The sequence below is a fragment of the Papio anubis genome, chromosome 8 (assembly GCF_008728515.1).
Source record: "Papio anubis isolate 15944 chromosome 8, Panubis1.0, whole genome shotgun sequence".
Taxonomy (NCBI): domain Eukaryota; kingdom Metazoa; phylum Chordata; class Mammalia; order Primates; family Cercopithecidae; genus Papio; species Papio anubis.
Genome location: NC_044983.1, coordinates 60122692 through 60146847, shown reverse-complemented (window position 1 = coordinate 60146847; position 24156 = coordinate 60122692). Strand labels below are relative to the sequence as shown.

Here is a 24156-nt window from a genome sequence, read left to right as displayed (position 1 = left end):
AGTTAGTTAAATTTCAGGTCCTATAGAAAAATATGATGGTAAATTGAAAAGAATCTTGATAATTGGAAAAATCACTCATTAAAATAAAAGAAAGTAAACAAACATTAAAAATATAACAAGGACAAAGCTACAGCTTATTAGAATGTGTACATTAAGGATAAGGACCAAATTACAGAGTTTGAATGGGCATTTATGTGGCAAAAATTACATTTGAAATCAAAATCTATGAGAAAATAAAAGTAAATGTTTATAATCAATAAACACAAAATTCAAGCATGACTAATAAACCACAATCGAGACAGGAGTTAATACTTTATAGTCAACATTACATCAGCATATATTAATATTTTACTCAATTGAACTTTAAATTTGAAAGAGAATAGCAAAAAGCATTCACTGTTTCCAAAGAGATAAGGATGTGGATCTGCAAGAAAAATGTAAAGATATTGGTCTTGTTTATCCCAGAATAGCAAAATACAAATCTGTTCTTCTCATGAGGAAAACTCTTATTAGTGACATGGAAGCACTTAAAGATAAAAAGACATGAATTATAGAAAGTAAGTTCAGGAGAGTAGAAAATTTAACACTGAGAAAGAGTAAGCTCCATAAGAATAGAAATCACATGAATTTCATTCACCATTGAATATTTAACACAAAGAACAGAGCCTGGCACCTACTAAGCACTCAAACAGTGAATAAATGAATGAATGAATCTATGTTTTTATCTTTGGAAATCTAAGAGAAGTTGTCTACCATGCAAAGAAGTGGAATTTAAAATAAAAATCAATTCAAGTCCATACACACACACACACACACACACACACACACACACACACAATTCTGTGGTATAAATTTGGGTCCTATATTTAAGAGTGATTGGTATGTTCCATGTTATTGGTCTAAATAATCACTTACCTTACTGGGTTTCATTATCAATTAAGATAATAAAAGCAGAGAGAAAGAGAGGTAGGAAGATAATGTAGAAAAATTATATTCATTGAAAGAGCATTCATGGATTTAGAAAATTACTTCGGAAAGTTATTGCAATAACAACAGCAGGAGTATGGAAAATACTCTGAATGAACTAGCCATTTTTTAAATGATTCTTTATTAATAATCCTCTTGTACCATGCAGTTTCACCAAGTAGATTATCTACTAATAGGAAGATAACTGCAAAAGAGATAGGTCCAAGCCATAGCTACAGTTGGTTTTAGTTTTTATCACAACCATGTTTTAAATGTTAACTATAATATAGATATTCCTTTCCACATACATGTATTTATATACACACACACCACACCCCTCCTTCCCTCATCCAACTAACACAACTTCCTGATGCTTAGTGGGCATTTTTAAGTATCTGTGCTTTCTGAGTTGAAGAGCTAGACAAAAATAACCCTGTCATAGAATCAAAGCCCTTTTCTTTAAATATACCAGGTTGCAAAAATCACATATTGAAGAATGCATCCTTGGAGTACTTGTAACCAATCTCTATTTATCTGACATCATCAGGACAATGAAAAAAACATAACTATTATACCTGAATTCTGGGAATCGAGAGAGTAGAGTCAGGTCAAGAATGTCCAGGGAAGAGAGAAGTTCCTCTGATTTGGAAAACTGGCACTACATAGCTCTGGGCAAGGGAACACCTTTCTGTATTTAATGTTTTCATAGCAATCCAAACTTTGTAACCTTTAAATTGACCTTGCCTGAGGTACATAGTCCTTATCATTTTAGCCTGGAACTCCCACTCTTCACAGTTAACACTGAGTATAGGGAATTCCTGAGAAGCACTGTGACTGACTTCAAGTTAAGAATCCTGCCAATGTAAGTACATTGTCACTACTACTTAGAACATTCAAATCAGTAAGAAACACTCTCCTGAACCAAGTTTCTTTTTCACTTGTCACTGTTTTCTGTTCAAACAAATTATCAGAAGAAAGATATTTCACCCAGAATATGCTATGTTATATTCATTCTATTATTTGGACAGTAGTCCCCACTTCTCTGCAGAGGATGCATTCCATGACCCCTAGTGGATGCCTGAAATTGCGGATAGCACTGAATCTGATTGTTGTCAATCGGAACACATTTCTGCTCATGTCTTCCAACAGCAAATTTAGTGCCTTTTGCATTTTAAGTAGCACTTATGTACTGTGGCTGTAACATTTACAGTTTGAAGTGAGACAACAAAACTAGCATAAATTTACCTTTCATTCTTTACAAATTTAGGAATAGATGATCCATTCTTACATTAGATCTTAGCAACCTCAGTATGCAATATTTTTTCTTTCCTTATTAATTTGAGAACTTTCACCTTTTATCTTAAAGGATGTACCTATGGCTTCTCTTTGGCGTATCTGAATTCCCAGCATCACTACTTTTGAGCTTTGCAGTCATTTTAAGCAAAACAAGTGTTGCTTGAACATAAGTGATGCTGTGTGATATTACTGCAACAGTAGATGTGATCATAAAGATGGCTACTAAGTGACTAAGGGGTAGCTACATATAGCATGGAGATGCTGGACAAAGGGTGATTCACATCCTGGGTGGGATGAAGTAGGGCGGTGCGAGATTTTATTATGCTGCTCAAAACAGCACGAAATTTAAAACTTATGAATAGTCTATTTCTGGAATTTTCCATTTAATATTTTCAGACCACAGTTGACTGCGGGTAACTAAAACCACAGAAAGCGAGTCAAAGCTAAAGGGAGACCACCATACCATGTATACAATTATATTTTCAATATTTTCCTTTTTTTATGATTAAAAAGTACTTGTCCAACAAGTAGGAAAGGAAAAACACAATTCTGTGTTGCAAACCCATAAAAGTTCAATAGTAAATTCATATTTTGCTTATTTGTTTTTCAACTTTTCCCTGTCTTTCTTAATTCAACAAGATCAAAATTGTGACATATGACAACGAAAAATTCCTTAAGGTTTCTCTGCATAAATATCTTCTACTGGAAAATTAAAAACAAAATTGAAGTCAAGAGTCTTCTTCATTCTTTCTACATGTGTCTCAAAGACTTAGTTTCTTCCCATTTCACTCTATTTTGCCTTAGTAGTATCCAACATCTGAACTTTTTTACTTTCCTGGAGATTTGCTCATCAATATAAATATTTTCCCTGCAGTTTGTAACTACTAACTTTCTATCTTAAAGACAATCAGTTTTGATTTCTTGACATCTCAATTTTATTCCTTCTTAAAGCATTTTATTTTAAATTCCTACTCATATTTCTATAGTATGTTAGTTACTTAACAGCAGCTGATGGAAATTGTAATGACAGCTGAGTCTGAATACTACAAAGATACACAGTGTGCTAAAGCCTGTTCTTTCTAATCTGAGGTTCACCATTAGGGCTTTTTTGTGGTCTACAAATATTAAATTCTATATTGATTTCATCTGAGACAGTGCACAATTATTGTTGCAGTTACTCCTTAAAAGCATCAGTAATTAGTTGCTTGTGTTCTATTAGTGCTTTTTCTAAATATACTGTTTAGATAAATATTACTCCTATGGAAGTGAATGTTTCTATAGGTTTTTTCATAGCCAGAATAAACTAGGAGGAGTGTTTCCGTTACAATATGTTACCCTGTAGAAATATAAAATAAAGGGAGGTTAAAAACCTTTACATGCAAATTTGAATAACAAATATTAGAGCATGGTTTTACTTTGGGCAGCATCTATTGGACATATGGGAAGCTCTTTTAGTTGGTTCTCTTCTGTTTTTCTTTTCTTTTTCTTTTTCATATTTTTAGAATACATCAAATAGTTTTTAAAATAGAAAAAAGTCATGTTCATGTCTTCCACCCACGAATTTGCTGCATTTTATTTACATTTTAAATTTACATTTTATTATATATTTTATTTACCTAGAAGTTGTTTTTAAACTGATTATAATAACTATAAGAAGTATAGCAAATTTATGTCACTATTTATTTTCTCCTGGATAAAATATGCATTTATTTAGGAAGAAATTTAAATTAAGTAAAAAAAAATAATATTTTTAATTTTTAAAAGGATGCTTAAAATAAAAACATAAAAGTTCTAGCATTTTTTCACTTATTATGCCATAAATTTTTAAGTGCATTCTTTGGAGAAATAGCTTTCAGAAGACAAATGTACCCATATTTATATGGAACTTGACACATTGGTCAAATATTTAACCTGATTTAACATTTAATCAATACAAGATTTTTTAATTATAGCAAATTATAAAATCATACAATTTTTAATTTTATCTTAGTGTTCTCAACAATCTTAGAGCTTAATATTCTCATAGGCATTTTCATTTAAAAGCTAAGATTAAAATAAGTGATTTAAAATAGCTATTTTGTTCTGACACCATAAAATAAACAGAACTTTATTTTTACAAGATTTATTTAACAACCACATAGTTAATAGAAGCATTTTATTACATCAGCATTGATATATGCAACAACAGACTTCATGGCAAAGGTGTGTGTTTCAAAATAGGCGGCAATCTTGAAATTCATAATGTTGAATAACTACAAACGTACATTTATTTTAATCAATATAAACCCTATAACATAAAAATTTAAAAAGGTTTGAACCTTTAACAAAAATCTCTGTTTCATTTGGTAATTGATTTTCCATACTGAAAAACTCATTTTTAATGCAAATAACGTTTCTTCTGACTTTGCCCATGCTGCTACCATATCTGATTACTTCTACTCAGAGTGGGTTATTTTCTAAAGGAGGGTTTGCAAGCTGAGTGTGTGTATAAATGTATTGCAAAGGTTTTAAGGGCAAAAATAGTGTATACATTAAAATGAAGCAAATTTTTCTTCTTCTTTAAAATAATTCACTTTCTTATTTCAAAACTTAAAGCCTGGTCAAAATTTGGATTAATCACTGAAACAAAACAACAAAACAATTATTTACATCGAGACTTAATTTCTTTTTATTATTATCTTTTTAAACTAATGCGACAACATGTGCTCGGTATCTTTATTTTAATTAAGATTTCTCTCTTTATTAGATCTTAGTTATCTAGAGAAGTCAGGTCGTCTTCTCCACTCACCTGTTTACACAAAGGTTTTTCACTTCGACTTGCAATTTCGTATTTCCATATAAAATTCGAGAAAGGGTGGAGAAATATAACTACAGAAATAATCTGAAAATTTCAAAACACGGATTTTTCATTATCCTCCAGAATAGAAGATATCATCCAAGGAGTGCTCAAAATCAAAATCAGGTGGCCCTTTCAAAAGTAGAATGTGATGAGCGCTTTTACATTTCACAGATAAACGTTTCTAAGAGCTTAATGTTTCCTCCGCTTATTGCCACTGTGCCATCTGGCTTTTGTAACTGATGTCCTACCTCTTTGAGGCAGCAGAGGGCGCTCTGGCATTGTTGACACCGGATACCTCTCGGTGCACCGCGCTAGCATCTTGTTCCCAGGAAGGAAATATACTATTTCCCTGGAGGGTTGTCCTTGAGTATCTCAACGGGTCAAGCTGTTCCTAAATTATTCCGAGAAGCTTTAATTTCAGACCTAGATGAAAGTTGAGATTGTCAAAGGACTCCCACGGCACGCCGCACCGAAGTTCTCCAATTGCGAAGCCTGGGTTGTTTTATTGCAAAACTGCCGCACATAGAATTTCTTTCATAGCAGGAAAATTTGTAATGGGCATCAAACTGGATGATTATTTTCCAAAGAAATAGAAAGTACATAGTTTTAAAAATCTAGAAACATCACAGATCAATAGCCATTCGGTTTCATCTAGGCAACCGAATTACTACATTGTTTCCCTTTTTAAGCAGTATTTTAACCTCTCTCATATCACGTATTTCATTTCTATTTAGAAAGTAATTTTAAACTGATCAAGCCTTCTGAAGGACGAGTTTAGATTTTCCTAAACAGGTAGGATTAGGCTGAGGGGATTAGGTTTGCTCCTGTGAGGTAGTATGAACTCTAACGGAATCAGGCAGGACGATTTTGCAGCCCTGGACCAGCTTTGCGGATTACGCAAGATGTGGATGCAGGAGATCAGCGCAATTGGATGAATACTGGAAGGAAAGCAAGGCCGCCATGATAACGTGTAATGCTTTAAATTCATTTCCGCTTCCAACGACTGCTTTTAATTGGCACAAGAGGAATATTCCCAACCCTTTAATTTTGTAATTCGAGCAGCCCCTATTTTCCAGTGTGCTTTACCTACCCAGTCCCAAATTGGATAAAATTAAATATAAACCAAAGTAATCGATGAATGTGAAAGACCTGACTTGCAGAGTTCTAAAATTTGAGGACAAATAAAATCCGTCCTGAGGCACGGGGTGAGAAGGCAGCTCTCTGAGGATACTGCACCTGGCCACTTTATTTCATGAATTTTAAGATATATTTATGTCCCGTGTAAAAAAAAAATAACTGAATGAACACCTATCTTTTAGATCATTGTCAATGCATGGCCCATTGTTATACCTGGATCAAAATCGGTGTTGCTGCCGCTATTGTCCAACCTGAATTATTTTGTCTGTTACTAATTTTAACAGCTTTTATATTTGTGAATTTATAGACAAACTTAAGCAAATGTATAGAAATTTCTTTTAAGAAATAGCCAGCCAGGCTGGCTACGAATTAGTAGATTTTCCGTCTCTCTCCCTTGCCATTTTGATTCATTACTTAGGGAATTTAAATTTGTATTGTTGGTATTAATATTTTCAATATCTAAGAACGATGAAATATGCTAAGAAATTTAGATTTTTTAAAAATATATCAATACTGACCCATCCAACCTTCGAGTCCTAAGGCGAATTTTCATTGCATAGGATTTAGTAAACTGCCCTGCCTCTTTCCGTCGCGGGAGCTATGAGGATGCGGCTGTGGTCGGTTTTTCCGCAGTGCGGGTTTCAGGCCTCCTGGCCCTCCAGTGCCTCCCGCCGGCAAGGATGAGCCGAGCAGGCTCCTGCGCACCGGAGCGGTCTGCAGAGCTCAGCCATCTGTACCCGTCTACTAAGGCTGCCCAGTTACCAAACCTGAACGAAAGTGGCAGCCTGCGTGGGTTCCTGCCCTGTTTCACCTGGTGGGTCCCCGATCCACCCCTTTCTAGTTAAGCCTCGAGGCCCACACTTGAGTCCATTGCACGTCCCTTTGGTGACCAAGTCAGCACTAAAATCCGCGGCTGACAACCTTATGTTTCTGTTTTAAGGAAGATGACTTAAGAAAGAAAAGGATAATAGTAAAGCCTTCATTCTCCTCAATTTCCTTCTTGCAATCCTGCTCACTGAAGGATTTACGTTTCAGCCTAAAGTGGAAATTGTTTCCCCATATACGTATACTGAATGTATGTGTGCATTCCTACGTGAAGACCAAAAAGTATCAGGCAAGGGTAGCAACAGCTTGAGGGAACGATTTCAGTAAAATATTGTTTTGCTGTATGTGGCCTTTCTCTCTTTTTAAATGTTATTTTTCAAATTACCTAATATCTTACTCTTCTTTTGAGTAGGGACCGGACGGTCCTATTGCTTTTCCAGTTTGATTACGGAGAGAGAAAAGGGTCACGGTCAGCACCGCGGACAGCGCCAGGCAAGGAGGGCGCGGCTACTTTGGTGCATCCTCTTAGCCCCTGTCCTTTGTTCCCAGCCCCTGCAGGCCAAGGCAGAACAAAGACATCAAGGCTTGCTTTTTCGGCCTGGGCTTTTCTTTGGCTCCAAAGTCGTGGTGTGGAACTACTACCTCAACATAGTCCACCTCACTGGCTTCCAAATAAATTAATTTACCTAGTCCTTCTAAAGTTTCTGACCTGATCCTTTCCCCTTATCCCACTCCTTTGGCCGATTTGGACATTACGACAATGCCAAAACAAGAGAGTTATCTTGGCCTTTTAAAGCCAAGCATGGACGCCTCGAGATTGGGAAGAGAAAGGGAGAAGTCAAGGGGAAATGCGGGCGGCAGGTGTTCTTCAGATCTTTCCAAAGTTTGGACCTTTCATTTGCGGTTTCTTGCGCAGTGTGGTCAGGACCCTGTTAAATGTTACACCTCTCTCTTCCGTTTTGTTTTCCCAGCTTGGCCCAGGACTGCAGACAATCACACTCCCTGTTCTTAAAAGAACCAGTGCTTTCTAAATGCTTTAACTCTCTGGAATATTTGCACGGACGGGAACTACTGCTCTCCTGACAGCTGTCAATGAAGCTTCCCTAAAATTCTCCTCGGAGATTTGCCTGCGGATTTCCGCGGCTCTAATGGAAAAGTAAGAGCCTTTCCCTTTCGAACACTAGTTTGCTTCGAGAATCAGTCCGGGGTGGGGATAGGGGGACATTTATGCGGCAAGGGATGGATTCATCCTACCACCCCCTAAATTCCTTGCAATTGCCTTTTCCCCTTTCTGACCCTGAGATGCTTTGGTGTCTTTCAAGTGCAGCCGTAGGCTCCGCTCTTGGCATTCACCGCGTGCCTTAATTGTATGACATTAAATCAAGGTCCGCTGTGAACACGGAGGGCAGAGCCTCTGATCTTGATCCGGAAAGTATCAGACCCACTGCGACTACCACTCTTCTCTCCCTGCCCATCCCCCCGCCCCCCCCCCCGCCCCCGGCTCTGAGTCTCTACTCCCAGAGTCATAACTCATAAGCCCAGTTCCTGTCTCTGCTCATCTCTGACACATCTGCCAGAGCCACTGTTAATTAGTCTGTTCCGTGGAAGTGTAGACGAGTGCGTGTGTCTGCGTATGCATATGCATATATCTCCATGCCATTTACAGCACACGCCTAAAAACATACATACGCCTATAAATCTAGTTTTCAAATGACGGCGTGGATCCAAGTTAATTACCCCTCTGGTACAGATCTAATTTTGTAATAGTGTTATTTTACTGAATGCAATTAACCCAGTTGGTCCGCCCTGAATCCTTTCTAAGGCACTTGTAAGGAATGGCAGGTTTTTAAGGACCACGCCATTGCATGTTCTCCGTCAGAATCGTTGCCAATCATTTTCTGCTGTCAGGGATGAAATCTAGCACATAAAAGAGAAAACAAACATGCCTGTGTGCCTGTAAGATAAACACACAGATATGCCTGGTCTCTGTGTCCTCTGATAACGTTACCGCGGGTTTGGTTGGGAGATTTTGGGAAAAGAGAGTCCGAGGGCGGGCTGGGTCATCTTTCTTTGTAATGCGGAAAAATTAACTCAACCGCACCTGCCTAGTCCCGAGAGAGCTGGGCGGCCCATCTGGTCTGGCTACGAGTTTGCTGCGGAGAGAAAAGGCTGCTCACTAAAGCTTTCCCACTGCCCGGGAGCGCGGAACTCGGGTCTGGGCCCGGAAGGGCGATTCGGCTCAGGGCAGCGCAGCCGACTCGCACTCCTCAGCCTGTGGCCAGAGTCTGCGGCTGGAAGCGCCTGGGCCGAGCGGAGGGAGGGCGAGCAGGAGAGAGGAAAGGGTGAGGGAAGTTGACCTCTACGGGCGGAGCCCTCTGCGCAGCGGGCAGGAGGCAGCGGGCGCGACGGCTCTTTTCATGGCGTCCCCTACGGCGTGGTCGGCCCGAGGGAAAGGCCCGCTCCCGCTCCAGAGTCCGAGGAAAGGAGAGAGAGCTGAGAGCTGGTCTTGCGCAGAGACCCCAGAATGCGCCCCTGAAAAACAGAATCAAAGCGCAGTGTTAGGGAGGTGGGAGAGAGGAAGGGGAGGGTGGGGAGCAGGGACACGAGGCGGGAGGGAGCACGCGAGGGACACAAGGTGACGAGAGGACAGGACCCCAGTCGGCCGGTCGCGACCTCCGACCCCAGGCTTCAGGGGGACGCGGAGGGGACCCTGAGCCCACGGAGTGCGGGGCCCGCAGGCCGGGGGGAGGGGAGTGGCGCGGTGGCTGTGAGCGTAGGTCCGGTCTGCGGAAGTCCCAAAGAGGGTGCACGCGCTGCGGACACCTCCGAGTCCAGAGAAACGATTTTGGGAGCTGGAGCCGTGAAAACGCGCCCGCAGATGGTCCTTCTGTGCAGTTCCAGCCGTTCCCGCATTCTGCACCCCCTTTCTCCAGCCTCACCCCCTCCCTTAGACCACACGCCAGACCCGCACTCTCCAGTCTCCACCCCTCTTGGTTTTGGACCCTGCAAACTGCAAGAACGGCAAGAAAATCGAAAGGATCGATGAGAGAAAGAATTACATGCACCCATAGCCCTAGAAATCCAGAGCGAGACCTGCTAGCCCTGCTCAAACCTGGAGAGGACCAAAACGTTTTCAATCGCTGCTCAGCGCGTTCGCAGAGGAAAGAAGAGGCTGAGAGGCTTCCGTGGTATAAGGTGCTTTAAGGTGGGAGGTGGGGGTAGGGAGGGGGTGGGTCGGAGCGGTCCGGTCTTTCCCCCTCGCTTGCTGATCCAGAATTAGGGATTAATGGCTCGCTCCAGCCAAACAAATAAGGCATCTGCCTTCAGCACAAGAGGATTACACGGGCTGCTGACGTCACCAGTCAGACAGATGTTGGCTCCCAAAGTCCTGAGCAGCTCGCTGTGTCCTTGAAACCAAAGAGCCGCAGAAGGCTTGCAGCCCCCAATTGCAGAGCCTGGGTACAGCAGAGGGCAAGAGCCCTGCCCTTGCCGACAACCCCTTGGCGTCAACCCAGTGCCCGTAGGCAGCTCCCTAAGACGTCGAGCTTCCAGCCTCTCCAAGCGCTCCCTTCGCCGTCCTGCTGTCAAAACCCAAGCTCTCTCAAAACAAGCCAAAGTCACCGTTCTCAGTTGCCTCTCCCTAACATGGAGACAAGCGCCCACAACCCGTCGACACCTTATCTAGATCCCGCATTTAAGCTCTCGGGCTCCTGTTCACTCACACTTGGTTGGCCAAGTAACAGGAAAATAAGCACCTTAGGCCGGACAGAGCCCACGCTCCAGCTGAGGGACCGCCTCTTAATTACGTGCGCAAGCAGCAAAAGCAGAGCTAATCTGCATCTCCTCTTTTCAACCCCGCAGCCTTCCTTCCCCCCAGGCCAAGGTTTAGGTTTATGCTTAATCTTATCACGAATGCCATGCCGGACGAATGTGCCTTTCAAAACAATGACTCTTTGCCAACATAACTCAGCGTCCCAACCAGAGCCCTGGACCACCACTAGGTAAACCACGGGGACCTCACCATGGTCCTGATTAGGACACGGAAAAAATGTCATTGCATATTCTTCTCAAGTACTTTGAATACGTTGTCTAAAAATAAAATATTAAAATAAGTGTGTGTGTTCAAAATATATGTAGCATCTAATTCTAGCAACCTGCACATTCAAAGAACTGCAGTTTCATTTTATAGCCAAAGCTGATGAATAAAGATCAAAAATTACTTTATTTATAAACTCCAAGGTCCTTTTAAATTGACGTAATTTTAACTTAATTATAAACTATTTTAATTTTTCTAACCTGCATTCTGTTTTTGCTTTATATGATTTTCCAGGCCTTTACAGGTCACACTAAAGTCAGGTTATGAAATAAGCTAAAAGACACATCAAACTGGAAATTTAAATGAGCAATTTTGAATAAGTTATGTAATCCACAAATGAAATTGTTTTAAATGAATTTTAATTCTGTAAAGGAGTAAAGACTATTCAAACAATGTATAAAACAAAATAAGCTGATCTCCAGCACAGAGCCACACTGAACCAATCCTGTGCCCCAAATTTAATCAGTATATATGAAAAAATCTGTGACTTTCTTGGAAAAAAAATAAATGCTTGCTCACAACATTGCACTGTCAGTTATAGAGTACAATGCCTACACAGGGGTAAAAGGAATAGCTGGATTATATCTCCATTCATATTATTCCTGTCTATCAAAGTGGCATTTAATTTTCCCAATTTTATGCATTTAGAAATTCAGTCACTGATAAAAATCAATTTAATTTTCTGTAGTGTCATTCAGCCAATGCCAATCTGAAATAGTAAAATTTCTCTATCCCCATTCTGTTTCAAGGCCTTATGAAAAACATTCTACATCTAAAAATGATAGATTTAAATTTTATATGTACCAGTACCAAAAGGTGGGCTTTATCTTATTTTAATTGGATAAATAATATATACTATTCAAGGCAGGATAAAAACTGAACACATAATCATTGTTTCTTTGAAACTTGGTAGAATAAGTTTGAAATGCCACATTTTACCAGTCTAAAATTCCTTTTAAAGACCAAAAAGATTATGTTTCACTTCTAATATGTTTTGAATGTAAACTTCCACTCAGGTCTCAACATTTTATTAGAGTCCTTTTTGCTCAGTGATTTAATATTAGTTCGCTGTCCATGGTCTTGATCCACATGAAAGGATATGCTAGTGTTACCTTTTGAAAAATGAAAGTCACAACGCTTCTGTACAAATTAGACTCCCTAGCATTTTAAAATGATATCAAAAGGGGGAAACGCTATAGGCTTTAAGTTCTCTTCCCCATCCCAGTTGTTTTCATTTTTCTATATTTGCCACCAAATTGAAGGTACAGGAAGTAGATAGGGAAAGTTTGCATTTCATTATTTTTGAGTTGACAAAACCACCACTCCATTGAAAAATCCAAATAATTGTAGTAGATAGGAAATAATATCTTTCAACCTGCAATATTCTTTTGGCGGTTTTCAAAAGAGACATAGACATTTTTGTATAGGCATCCTTTTCCACTTTTACATATGGTTTGACAAGTGCGGAAAAATTGCAAAAATGACAAATTCAGGGGCAAAAGCCAAACAACCTTTTCAATCATTTCTCTCTCCATATTTACATCGCTATATAGAGGCATATAGATAGCACACACACACACACACACAGGCTAAGAGCATTAAACTAAATCCATCTCTAACGCCTTACATTTTTTTTTCTAGCAAAGCATATGTTCCAGTGGCTAAGATGAGGAATAATTCTTCTATCCAAAATAGCATTTCATCTTCAGTTTAAAAAACAAAAGACTGACCCGGCAGAGTAACATTTAACATCTCTTGGGGTTTCCTTGAGGGGGAGAAAGGAGAAAGGGAAAGAAATATTCCCTCTTTCAAAAATGTAATTGTCTTTCGTTTTTTATTTTCTCCTTCACATTATCAGGAAAAATATGTTTTAAATATGTATATATATATGCATACTTAAATAGACACTTATTTTCCCAAACCCCAAGAGCCACTGTTGATCTTTGGAGGACACTGATCAGCACAAACCGGTCATATCTGTGCTTTGATACAAGTATCCCAACGGTAAGAAAACAGGCCCTTGGTTTTAAACTGAGGTCGGCACCCACGCCAGGCCATGGGGCCGAGCCTCAGCGATTCACACTTTCCTGGGCGTGAGAAGGCTACTTTCTGAAGAAGTATTTCGAACTTGGGAAAATTCTGGTACCGGAAGAAAATGGCCTAAACACAATAGGACTCGCCATTTTCTCCTTGTGAAGCACAAAGCGCTTGGCGCTGCCCGCCACACAAAGAAAGCCTGGGCCCGCGGAATTCTTGCACATTTTCAAGAGGCCAAAAAATACCTTCTCAGAACCACAATTTCTCCCTCCTGGGCCCCGTGAGACACACCCTCTCTCCCACCTTCATTCAGTCCTGGTCCCAAGAAGATCCCTTATTTGAGATGGAGATAAAAGACACACCGAAGGCGCGATGCTGGCGTGCGAGCCAACCTCGGCAAGAATAAGTCCTGAAAACCGAGGGGCCCGACCCGCGGCTGGCCGGGGCTCCATTCTAGGCCCGGGATGGGGGAACACGGGTACCCTTCCTCCTCTTCAGATCCCTCTTTCCAATTCCATTCTGTCCCCCAAGTGCGTCTGGGAGCCCGGCGAGCTTAGGGATCTCTGTGACCTGATTTCCATCCATTGCCAGGAACCAACCTTACAGCCCCGAGCTGAGCCGGCGGCTCTCAAGGATGCTCGCGACGCGGGAACTCCTCCACTCAGCGCCTCCCGCCGCCCCCCGCCCGCCACCCCAAGTCACCGCATCAAAGTCAACCAGGATCGTGTTCTGCACGCCCACAACCGGTGAAATGCTTCTCCCGCTCACATGCGAAAAGTGCAAGCTTCGAAGAAGCCCCTGTGAACCAAAACACAAGCAACAACCCGACTCACAAAGCGAACACTCCCAGCCCAGCTCGGGACGCAGAGCCCGGCTACAGCAGGAAAGGATGGTACTTACAGCCGGCGTGCGCTCGGGTAATCCGCGTCGCAGCCCGTGCGGTGGGTTAGCTGGCTTTTGAAAAAATCACTACACACCTCTACATCTTTGATTTTACACATTTTCCACCGGTGAGAAGGAACGAAAACAAGAATCTTGTAGCCTAGTGGGAATGGGGGAGGGGGATGGAGATTTTCATTGTCTACGCTCGGCACACGCAGCCCAAGGAAAGATGCTCACTGCCTTTGGAGCTCCTTCTACTTTCTGCTTGAAATTCAGAAGCTTTCAACGCAGTAAAGCGGGGGTTTGGTCTCCCTCCCTGCCTCCCTCCCTCTGCGTTCTCTCTCTCCTTTCTCTCTCTCTCTCTCTCTCTCTCTCTCTCTGCCCCCCCCTCTGTCATTTCCTTCTCCCTCCTCTCCTCTCCCCTCCCTCTCTCTTCTCAAGCTCGAACTCTCTCTCTTTCTCTCTCTCTCTTGCTTTTTTTCAAAAGAGGGCAGGTCGCTTCCTGCATCCCAATGAGTTAAATCAGTCACTTACTTCTCATGCATCAGCAGCCTCTTTAACAACCCGAGGGCTGCAGGCACAAAAGAGCATTTAGCTGCCTCCAATTTGTGTAGAAGGCCTGTCCTTAATTTGTTTTTGGAGTATAATTAAATCATGTATTTCACGTAATATAAAAATACCGAATTCTCAACTTTAGTGAATGAACTGCTAATGGTAACCTTTGAAAGTAAATCCCTCTTGTTGATGTTCTTATCAAGGGCCTAGAACGCCCCAGAATTGCAGAAGCCTAAGGTCTGGGCCCCAAACTACCTGCCCCTCCCCCCTTTCGCACGTCAAGGTCACAGTCATATGATCCCCCATTGCTTTAAAATGGAGTCTTTTTATCAACCCGTCGCCCTGAAAAGGAATTAAGTCTCTTTTATGGGGTGGGAAGATCTGAAGGATTAATAAATAAATAAATAAATACATCCTTAATCTGAAATACACACGTCAGCAGAATCAAGCCTGATCAGACATTGGGATGGTGGCGTGGGGGGACTGACAGGGCATGTGAGAGTGAGTGGTTTTCCTCTCCCCCTTATCCCCTGGCGAATTTTGAGGTCGCTGGGTTTTGCTTGGGTTTCTTTCAGCGGCTGCGTGGGCCTTCTGGGAGGACAAGGCCGGCGCCTTTTTAGCTCCCAGAGTATCTGAGGGGTTCTGATCTCCCGGACACCGCCCAATGGTCAGGGGGATCCTGTGTATGACTCCCCCTCCTCTAAAGGGGCTGGGGTACAAAGAGCAACTCTGCCTTCCTGCAGTTTCTCTTTCAGGAAGAACTCCAGGCCTGGCCATTGTTCCTCCTCAATGAAGGGGGCCGAGGGTGACAACAGAGAGAGACCTTCTCTTCTCTACACTCACCATCCACCTCCTCCCTCACTCCACTCAAGGCCACTGCTGGGGAGAAATTTGGTAATATTTTCTGTTTCAGGAGAGACGCTTGTCTGGAAGATCATGAGATGTAATATCATGAATATCTCGGTTATCTTTGTATTTTCTTCAGTAACATTCCGTTAAGTCGTCAGTGGGCTCCCTCACCCCCTCCCATTTTCCAGTTCTCACAGCGCTTGTTCAGAAACATTGCACTCGGATGCGAGAGAGGTTAGGACCGCAGATAACCGCATTTAGTTTCATCGAAAGGGAATGTAACAATATAACTCACCACTTCCCGCCTCTGAATATTCGCTCTTCTACCCTAAATCGCCCTGGGGTTTTGAGTAAGGCCACATTTCACCTTGAGCATTTATCAAACCGTACTTGGCTGTTGCTGCTACTGCAGGAGGACGCACAGGCCGCCAATACCCACCTGACATCTGCTTGAAATATCCAACAATATTTCCAACGGGGTCGTTTGCAAAAAGCAGAAAACCAAAAATGAAAGAAGAATTTAAAAAAATACAGAAATAATATAAGTGTGTGTATAATATAATCCCAAGGTGTTGGGGTTGGGGGCTCCAATTACCTAAGACAAAACATCTCTGCGGTTGAGCCCAGACCAAAGGCCTCACCGCAAGGGTGTTTTATTAGCGGCGAGAGACCACGGTTTTTAGGAGGCATTACAAGAAATGCGCATCACCCCGCTGCCCTTTATCTCCCATCCATGATTCTCATTCTATCCGTTTCCAGTTTATTGACCTGGGATGCGGGACTGCTAAAGATCGTCAACGACTTGCTGAGCCTAGGGGAGGCAAAGTCACGCGGTGCGCACTGGGTCCCGCCGCGCGCACTGGGTCCCGCCGCTGGGAAGGTGCTGCTCTCTGCTCTGGTTAGCAGCAGAATCTGCTCTGTGGGGTGACGACTTCAGACCACCCCGGGTGGGCACTTTACCCAGCATCCTCCCCTCTCCCTCGACTCTGACAATGCTAGTTTTGCCTCATCTTCAAGGGCCTTGGAATTTCAACCTTGTTGGTGGGGAGGCCTTAGGAAAGAACTCAAGCGGTGGGCGCGTTTCCCACGAACGGGCCTCTCCCTCGCCGGCGGCTTATTCTCAGTCGAGGCCTCAAAGGAAAACTTGAGAGAGATCACAGGCGAGCACCCCAACATTAGTCCAAGACTTTCACTCCCCCAACCTCAAACAGATGGCTGAGCCGTAACACCTAGACGGCAGCCACAGCCGCCGCCTCCGCGCAGCTCTCGGGATGGGGATCACAGACTCGGGTCCAATAAGGTCACCGGCCACCCTGGGCCCAAATCGCTCAACTCCACCCCACCTCACCCCACCCCCAGCCTTAAGAACCTTTTTCCGGACACTTTTCGCTTTCGATCCCCGCCTGGCGCCCTATGCCTAGGAAAGTGAGCGGGTGATTCCTTTCTAGCGCCAAGTTTCGGGTTTGCCCTGCTCTCAAACCTCCTCCTGCCCTGCGCACCTCGTCGCTCAGGCCTGGAACTTATGAAAATGTAACCCAACTCATTGCCAGAAGTTGTTGCTAATTAGTGGATAATAAACTTCTGTAGCCAGGGCACAAAAGTCTTTTAAAAGTGCAAAGGTGTTCTTTGTTATGGCATCAGAAAAGAGATTAGCATATCAATTGGACTGGGGGGACCGGACAATGAGCCTCCTCCCCCTGAGCTGCCTTCAGTTCGCCGCCTGCCGCCGCCTCCTCCTCTTTGTGTCCTTCCTCCTCTTCTTCTTCCTCTCGCTGCTCTGAGAGCTGTCAAGGCTTGGTCGGGGAGCTCTGGGCGGCGGGCTGGGACCGAACGGGCAGGCGCAGTGCACGCTTCCCGCCGCCCACCAGTCTCCGCGGCCTGCGCGGCGCCCACGTCCACGCCCTCGCCCCTCACTCCACGCCCCTAGCTGGGGGCTCAGCCTAGCTCCGCGCCCAGGCGCGCACCTGGAGAAGGTGGAGGCGCGTAGGGACGCGGAGCCAAAGCGCAGCGGGTCTGGGCGGCCACAAGGGCGTGGACGAGGCCTGCCTGGGAGGGCGGCCTCGCACTGTCCCACGAGGCGCCCCCTCTCAATACTTGCTGCCCGGGCCCCGCAAGCCGGCGCCCTTCGCCTCCCCCAGGTGCGCAAAACATTAACCGATTTGCAGTGGTCTGCCCAAGGGCACAGCCAGCTCCCCACCCTCCTCCGGCCTCCACGCCAGACCTGCTGGGCTGGCGACCCACGCTTGCATGCGTTGGGGGGAAGTAAAGACCCTTAGGCCCGAGGCAACTGTTTCCTCGGGAGCTGTGGGTCGGTTTGGGTGGTCCCGGAGCAAGGTGCCTGCCAAGGCGAAGCGGCTGGAGCGGCCCAGGCCCAAGCAGGCCTGGTTGTCTCCCCGCGACCCCGCCTCGCCCTGCTGCCCCCACCCGCACCCCCTGCCCCAAGCCAGTCCTGCTGAAATCGGCTCCTCGGGCCGAGGCACAAATTAGAAAGCTTGCCCCGGGCCAGGTGCAGGAAAGCAAAGCATAAGTAAGTCTCGGGACTGAGATGCGGCCCTGGCGGGCAGGGCCTCGGCGACCATTCCCGCCGCGATCTTGCCCGGCTGCGTCCGCCCGGGAGCGCAAGGTAGAAGTGCTGGTGTCTGCGGGGCCGCCCAGGGCTCGGGGAGCGGAGGAGCAGGGAAAGGCTCGGGGGAGGAAGGTGAAAGGGGGACACTGGCAGCGACGGCGCGCTCTGCCCGCCTGCGGACTAGCCGGACCCACCACTTCCCAGCCGGCCGCGAGTAGCTGCGGGCCGGGCCGACTGTCCCTTGGCCGCGAAGCCCGCGCCACCCCGGCAACGCCGGCGAAGAAACGCGCTCCTTCCTTTTTCTTCTCCCCTCCCCCCTTCCCCTTTCTCCCTAGAGGCAGCTCCCGTCCTCTAAATGAATTAAAAAAAAAAAGAAGAAGAAGAAAAAAGGAAATCTCTGGGGCTATCCTTTTTCTACCCGTCTCGCCTCCTCCTAACACTGGTGTTGGTCGATCAAGCGCCAAACTCACACAAGTTTCCCCGAAAACGAACAGCTTTAAATGCCGGGAGGGAAAATGTCGGGGGAAAAAGTGGACGTCAGTGTTTCCCTAAATGCAAAACATCAGAGAGGAATCTGAAAAGAGCTTTACTTTCCCTGCGAAATCTCCATTGTTGCTCAGCAAACAATGGGAGCCTGGGCGACTGGAGGGCTGTGCGAATGAATAGGCGATCCGCGGGATGTGTGCGGGTCAGTGCCTGGGGTCCCGGGCCTAAAGCCCCTTTCTCAGCTTGCCACAATAAACCAGCGCAAGGTTTAGTCCTTACTGGGTCACCGGCCATCCTCTATTATTCAACACTTCACAACAAAAAACACTTATTAATCAGCGCTGACCAGAGGCCCCTTTTGAAACAAGAGAAGAGGGGAGAGAGAGAGAGGGAGTGAGAGAGAGAGGGGTGAAAAGAAGATTGAGAAGCCCTGGACAGATCTTTCTAAAGCCAGAGCAACCATGGGGTACTTTCCTCCAGTGGCCAAAGTTTATTTGACACAACAAAGTTTCTAATCAGGCCACGGAGACCTGGATTTCTCCTCATTTGCCTCACTCCCGGTCTCTTCCTCTGAAGATGCTGGAGACTTTGTTGCAAGAAAGGATGGCTTTAGGTCATATTGCTGAGGCCTGATCTTAAAGATCTAATTGCTATTGGAAGAGAATCCTGTTTCCCAACTGGGCCTGCCCTCTGGAGATGGAGCAAGGAAGACTGTCCAACTCTGTTCTGGGCACCCTGCTGATGGATGAGGTGTCAGGCCAGTCGTCATGTGAGGACTGGTTTCCAAATGGTATGAGCAGTAGTCAAATGCGGTACTTATTGGTGATACTGAATGCAATCTGTAGATTTTCTGCTTCATGTTGTTTCAGGCCAGATATATGAAAAGACTAAACTTGCTTGCTAGAGTGAAGAGGAACTGATTATTCCTATGCTCAGACAAGGATTGAGGGGAAAGGATGTGATGAGTTTAGTTAGAGGGAAGAAAATGATTAAAAATGTTCCATACCACTAAAGTCAGTGGGTTCTTGGCTCAACTTTGGTAATTTTTACACAGCTTATTTGATGTTTGTAACTTAATTTTGTGTCTTTTATTTATCTGGTTACATGATAATTATGAACACAAGCTCAGACATATAAGGACCCTACTATACATCAAAGTGAAGTGCTACCTACGTCAGTTTTATGGATGAGTTTAATCCATTTAGAACTCAGCTAGACATTTTTGATGGCAAAATTTTGTCGCTTTTTGATTTGGGGTTGGAAGCCAATATTTCTTGGTTATTCTATCTGTTTCACATTACTCAGGTTGTAATTTAGCCAAGTGAGCAAAGCTCTTTTGTAATGGCTGATGTTTACAAGTAACAGAGGCAGCAAATATTGAATCTTGGTTGTCAAAAGATATAAAACAATGATTTTCCTAAAGAAATAGAAATGAATGTCAAAACAGTATTCTTTTAAGTTTAAAATTTCGTTTGTGTACACTTTTGGATTTCTGAGTTACATAACTAACCATTTCACTTGTTATGATTCAAAGAAGCTTTTAAACCCAGAAAATGTATGGATGGGGGATTCTGAGTTGAGCAAATTAAGCTGTAGAACTAGAGGGCTTGGTAATGAAAGCAAGAATGCAGAATTACTTGGTAGCAAACTACACTGATATTTACCAGAGTTTATGTAGTCAATGCAAAAACGAGTTGCATACTTTGGTCTGATGCCTACTATTTAAGATTGGCCTTTTTTTTAAATGTGGAAAATATTGTGTTACTCAGATTTTGCAGAGCTCAAGGGTTCTTGCAATGGAGTAATCAAGTGTTATCTGAATTATTTAAAGCCTGGGATTAAAGACCTTGGAGTTGACTACTGACAAACTCTCAAATGTGAGCAGGGGAAAGTTTGGTATTCTTATCTTTCTGTTTATACTTTGAAAATAATTTGGCCAATTGTGGTAAATTATTTTTAAAGTTTATGCATAAGAACAATGAATATTTCTTCTATGAATTGTTTCCCAAATGAACAAGTAAGATTATTCAGAAAACAAGTTGTTATCTGTTTAATACATACCAGTGTGTCACCTAAAATGCACTGTTTCACAAGATTATGCTTTAAAAAACATATTTGCTATGGAAAGCTCTACTGTTTCAGAAAAGAATTTAGGGTGTGGATACACACAATGTATTCATTCAACAAATTCATTTGGGGGACATGACAATTTTATGTCATGTTTTTCCTTTTGCTGTTTTGGTTGACTTCCTAATTTGCTTAAAGGAGGCAATATTTCATTTGTATATACATGTTTATTTGTAAACTAAAGGTACCTACTAAATGGGACTTGTCTTTCACAGATTATCTATGAGTAAGTTTTATCAAATACACAGAGAAAGGTTTTAAAAATAATATATAATACATTGAATGTGTACATATATCATTGCATAGCACACCATTTCAACACATCTAAAGACTCTAAATACTTTCTTTTTCTTCCTCCTCCTCCTCTTCTGCTGCTTCTCTCTCTCTCTCTCTCTTTTTCTTTTGCTAAGAAACTAAGTAAATAGCATTGTAACATTTCCTTAAATATTCCAGTAAATTTGTATGGAAATTGGGATACCTTCCACATTGTCAAAGGAGAAAGAATAATACATAAACATCATATTCAGCAAATGTTTAAAATAGAGAAATGTTATTTGTTGATATTATTTACCATGGAAGCAATATTTGTTAAATTTAGTATATCTTTATGAAATCATTGTTATTCCCGAGTACTTTTTTTCTGGGACAATACATACATACTTGTATTTTTAAAGAAAATACTTACATCCCTAACAAAAACCTAAAAATTTTACGACAGATTTAGCACATCACAAAGATTACTTAATAGGTACGCAAGTCATGTATATTCTGGATTTCTTTTTATTTTTTTACCTTAAAAAAGCCACCTGGACAGATTTATTCTTTTTTTTTTTTTTTAAAAAAAAGACACATTTTAATAAATCTCCACTACAAAAGGAAACAAATATCTTGCTAAAACTTGTGCATCTTTATCCAAATGAAGTTTAGATTAGAAAACATATGATTACACAATGAAAAGTATATATAGTCTGGGGAATTTATCTGGAAACATTTCAGTTTTTGCATTTATGTTTCTTCCTGGCAGATACATATAATTCAGACCTTTTTTCCCTCTTGACAGAATTTGTCAAATTCAGTTTGAATTTATATGAACATGATCTGACAAAATACAGTAGCAATAGGTTATTATGAAGTATAAATGTAAACTCTGCTGAATGTTGCCTTAATACATACTACTTTCTGTCTTATCTAAAAGTAAACTAGTGTTTTTCATGATGGAATGAAGGTAAAAAGAAACTGATAGAAATTTGACTTGCCCCCTGTGATCTGCCTATTGCCAGAGAATTCTGGTTAGTTGTATAGATCTAAGACTTCTGTGGAGCGACTCAGCCTGGCACTTATTTATTTATAAACTTTCAGCTCACTAGAGACTCAAAGTTATATTTAGAAAACTAGAACCTCACATGGTATACATTTATTTGATTCTTCCATTTAAATACTTCATGAGTATACTAAAAGTAATATTTAATAAAAAATTTTCATTAGATTTAACAAACATTGCATTTAAACTCCCCTAATGTATTTCTGTATCTACCATAATAAAAGGTCTCAGTTTTTGGAAACAAAAGAAAATCAAACTTCTGAATGAAACTTTTCCCTCAAAATTATTTCCTATAGTTCTTCTTAGTTCAATATTTCCTTTAACTAATTGCATTTTGGTACATATGTTGTGAAATCCATTTTGGCTTAGACATCAGTTTTTCACCCAGAAAGCCTTTCTGCTTATATAACCACTTGTGACAAAGCAGAGTATTCTAGGCAATTTCACAAAAGCTCCAAAGATATGTGTGTGTGTGTGTGTGTGTGTGTGTGTGTAACTATTTAAATCCCAGAGGTTTCTGGATGTTGGTTATAAGTTGAAAAGGAAGTATTCGGTACTGCCAATATGGTAGCTTTTTTTAAAAATGAAGGTTAAGTTTTAGAAACGCCTAAAACATAAAATATACACAATAAAACACATCTCTATTTGGATTTTTAATCTTGGTAATCAGTGATTGAGTGTTTTAGGTTGACACGAGCTTCTCTTTCACTTAAGGAAGTTGTTTAGAAATACTGTAAGAAACTAGCTGTGTTGAGATTATGGCAAAGAATTAAGTTGTTTAGAAATACTGTAAGAAACTAGCTGTGTTGAGATTATGGCAAAGAATTAAGGTATTTTTGTTTATTTTTTTTCTTGTGTTTTTATGGATTAAAATGTAGCTCAATGTGCTTGAACTCTTTTAGTGCCCCTTATGTGTTTTATTGCTTTTTGGGAAATACTAATGGGAGCAGGGGTGTTGGAGAGGAGGGAGTTAGGCAATAGAGTCTATGGATCAAGTAGAGTTTGGGTGGTAATGCTAATAATATTGAACCAGTCTCCTTGTGCCAGGAAAGGATTCATTTACCAACCTTTTCTTTCTCGATAGTTCTTCTGTCTCTCCACTCAAGGTGCCCAAGAGATCCCATGAAAATTAAGCTCTGGTAAAAATCATTTGTTCTGTACCTGATGAAAAAGGTATTAAGAGGCAGGAGAATGACTCCGGTTTCACATCAGGACTGGCACTTTGGAGTTCATGCTAGTCTGCAGCAACATAATGTTATGTTTTATGGATGTGCACGATGTTTTATTACCCAGTAGTTACATGTGCATTGCAGATGCATGAAGACCATATTTAAAATTAAAACCCTGAAAACAGGAACATTCACTTGAGCATATTTTGTAAGAAAAAGACATTGGAGGGGAAAAGGTCTTAGCTATGGGGAAAGAAAAAAAATACTTATCCATGAAAATATATAATTACATTGCATTGCAACTAGCTTTAATCAAACTCCAGTTTTCTGAAGACCACAGTTAACTGAAGTTTAAGTAACTTATTCATAACTATTTATAACTTAAGTTTATGAATATCCTAAGAGATTTTCTGGATACTGCAGTTTCTTATGAAAGGCAGCTTTTGTAAAACCAGCCATCTGAGACCCCATTCTATCTCAACTACTTTTTATCCCAGGGTGACTTATTGGTCTTCTGAGACCTAAAGATAAACAGGTTTGTTTGTGCATGTGCATCACCACAGAGCCCAGCCAGGGCAAGTCATTCCAGCGCCACCTGGGAAGAGTTGAGAGTGGGGCTGTGAGGCCTGATCGGAAAGGCTGCTAAGCTTGACATGACAGGTTCCTGGGGTCTTTGTGAAAGCCCTTGCCCTCAGAAGCAGAGCCACAGTTTCTCCAAAGTGGTAGAGTAATGCCAATTTCATGCTTTGGTGCAATCCTGGGTTTGCTAGCATCAATCCTAATAATTCCAGTTGTGAAAAATATAAGCTTCATGATCAAGCTTTCCCATTCCCTCCTGTACCTCCTCATCTTTCTCTCTTCTTCTTTCTTCTCTTTTTTATTTCTCTTCTTTCTCCTTCTCTTCTCTTCCTTCTCTTCTCAGACTGCAGTGACATTGAATCAGCCCAATGGGCAGATGCACTATGCTGTTGATTTGCTTCCTCTGTAAATTATGCTTTAAAACTA

At 42.3% G+C, this 24156-nt stretch overlaps 1 protein-coding gene across 1 annotated transcript; it reads right to left on the bottom strand.

Moving 5' to 3' along the window:
- Positions 1 to 8816: 8816 nt before the first annotated feature.
- On the bottom strand, positions 8817 to 14448 carry LOC108587249. Its single transcript, XM_017962055.2, has 2 exons — positions 14097 to 14448; positions 8817 to 9595 (listed from the first exon to the last, which is right to left on the bottom strand). Exons 1-2 carry the CDS (start codon positions 14195 to 14197, stop codon positions 9331 to 9333), a joined length of 366 nt encoding a protein of 121 aa, XP_017817544.2. The 5' UTR covers positions 14198 to 14448; the 3' UTR covers positions 8817 to 9330.
- Between the last annotated feature and the right edge of the window lie 9708 nt (positions 14449 to 24156).

Coding starts and splice junctions, on each gene's coding strand:
- LOC108587249 (XM_017962055.2), bottom strand. CDS start 14,197: ATGTGTAAAATCAAAGATGTAGAGGTGTGTAGTGATTTTTTCAAAAGC. Junction 9,596..14,096: donor TACCCGAGCGCACGCCGGCT/GTAAGTACCATC, acceptor TCTGTTTTTCAG/GGGCGCATTCTGGGGTCTCT.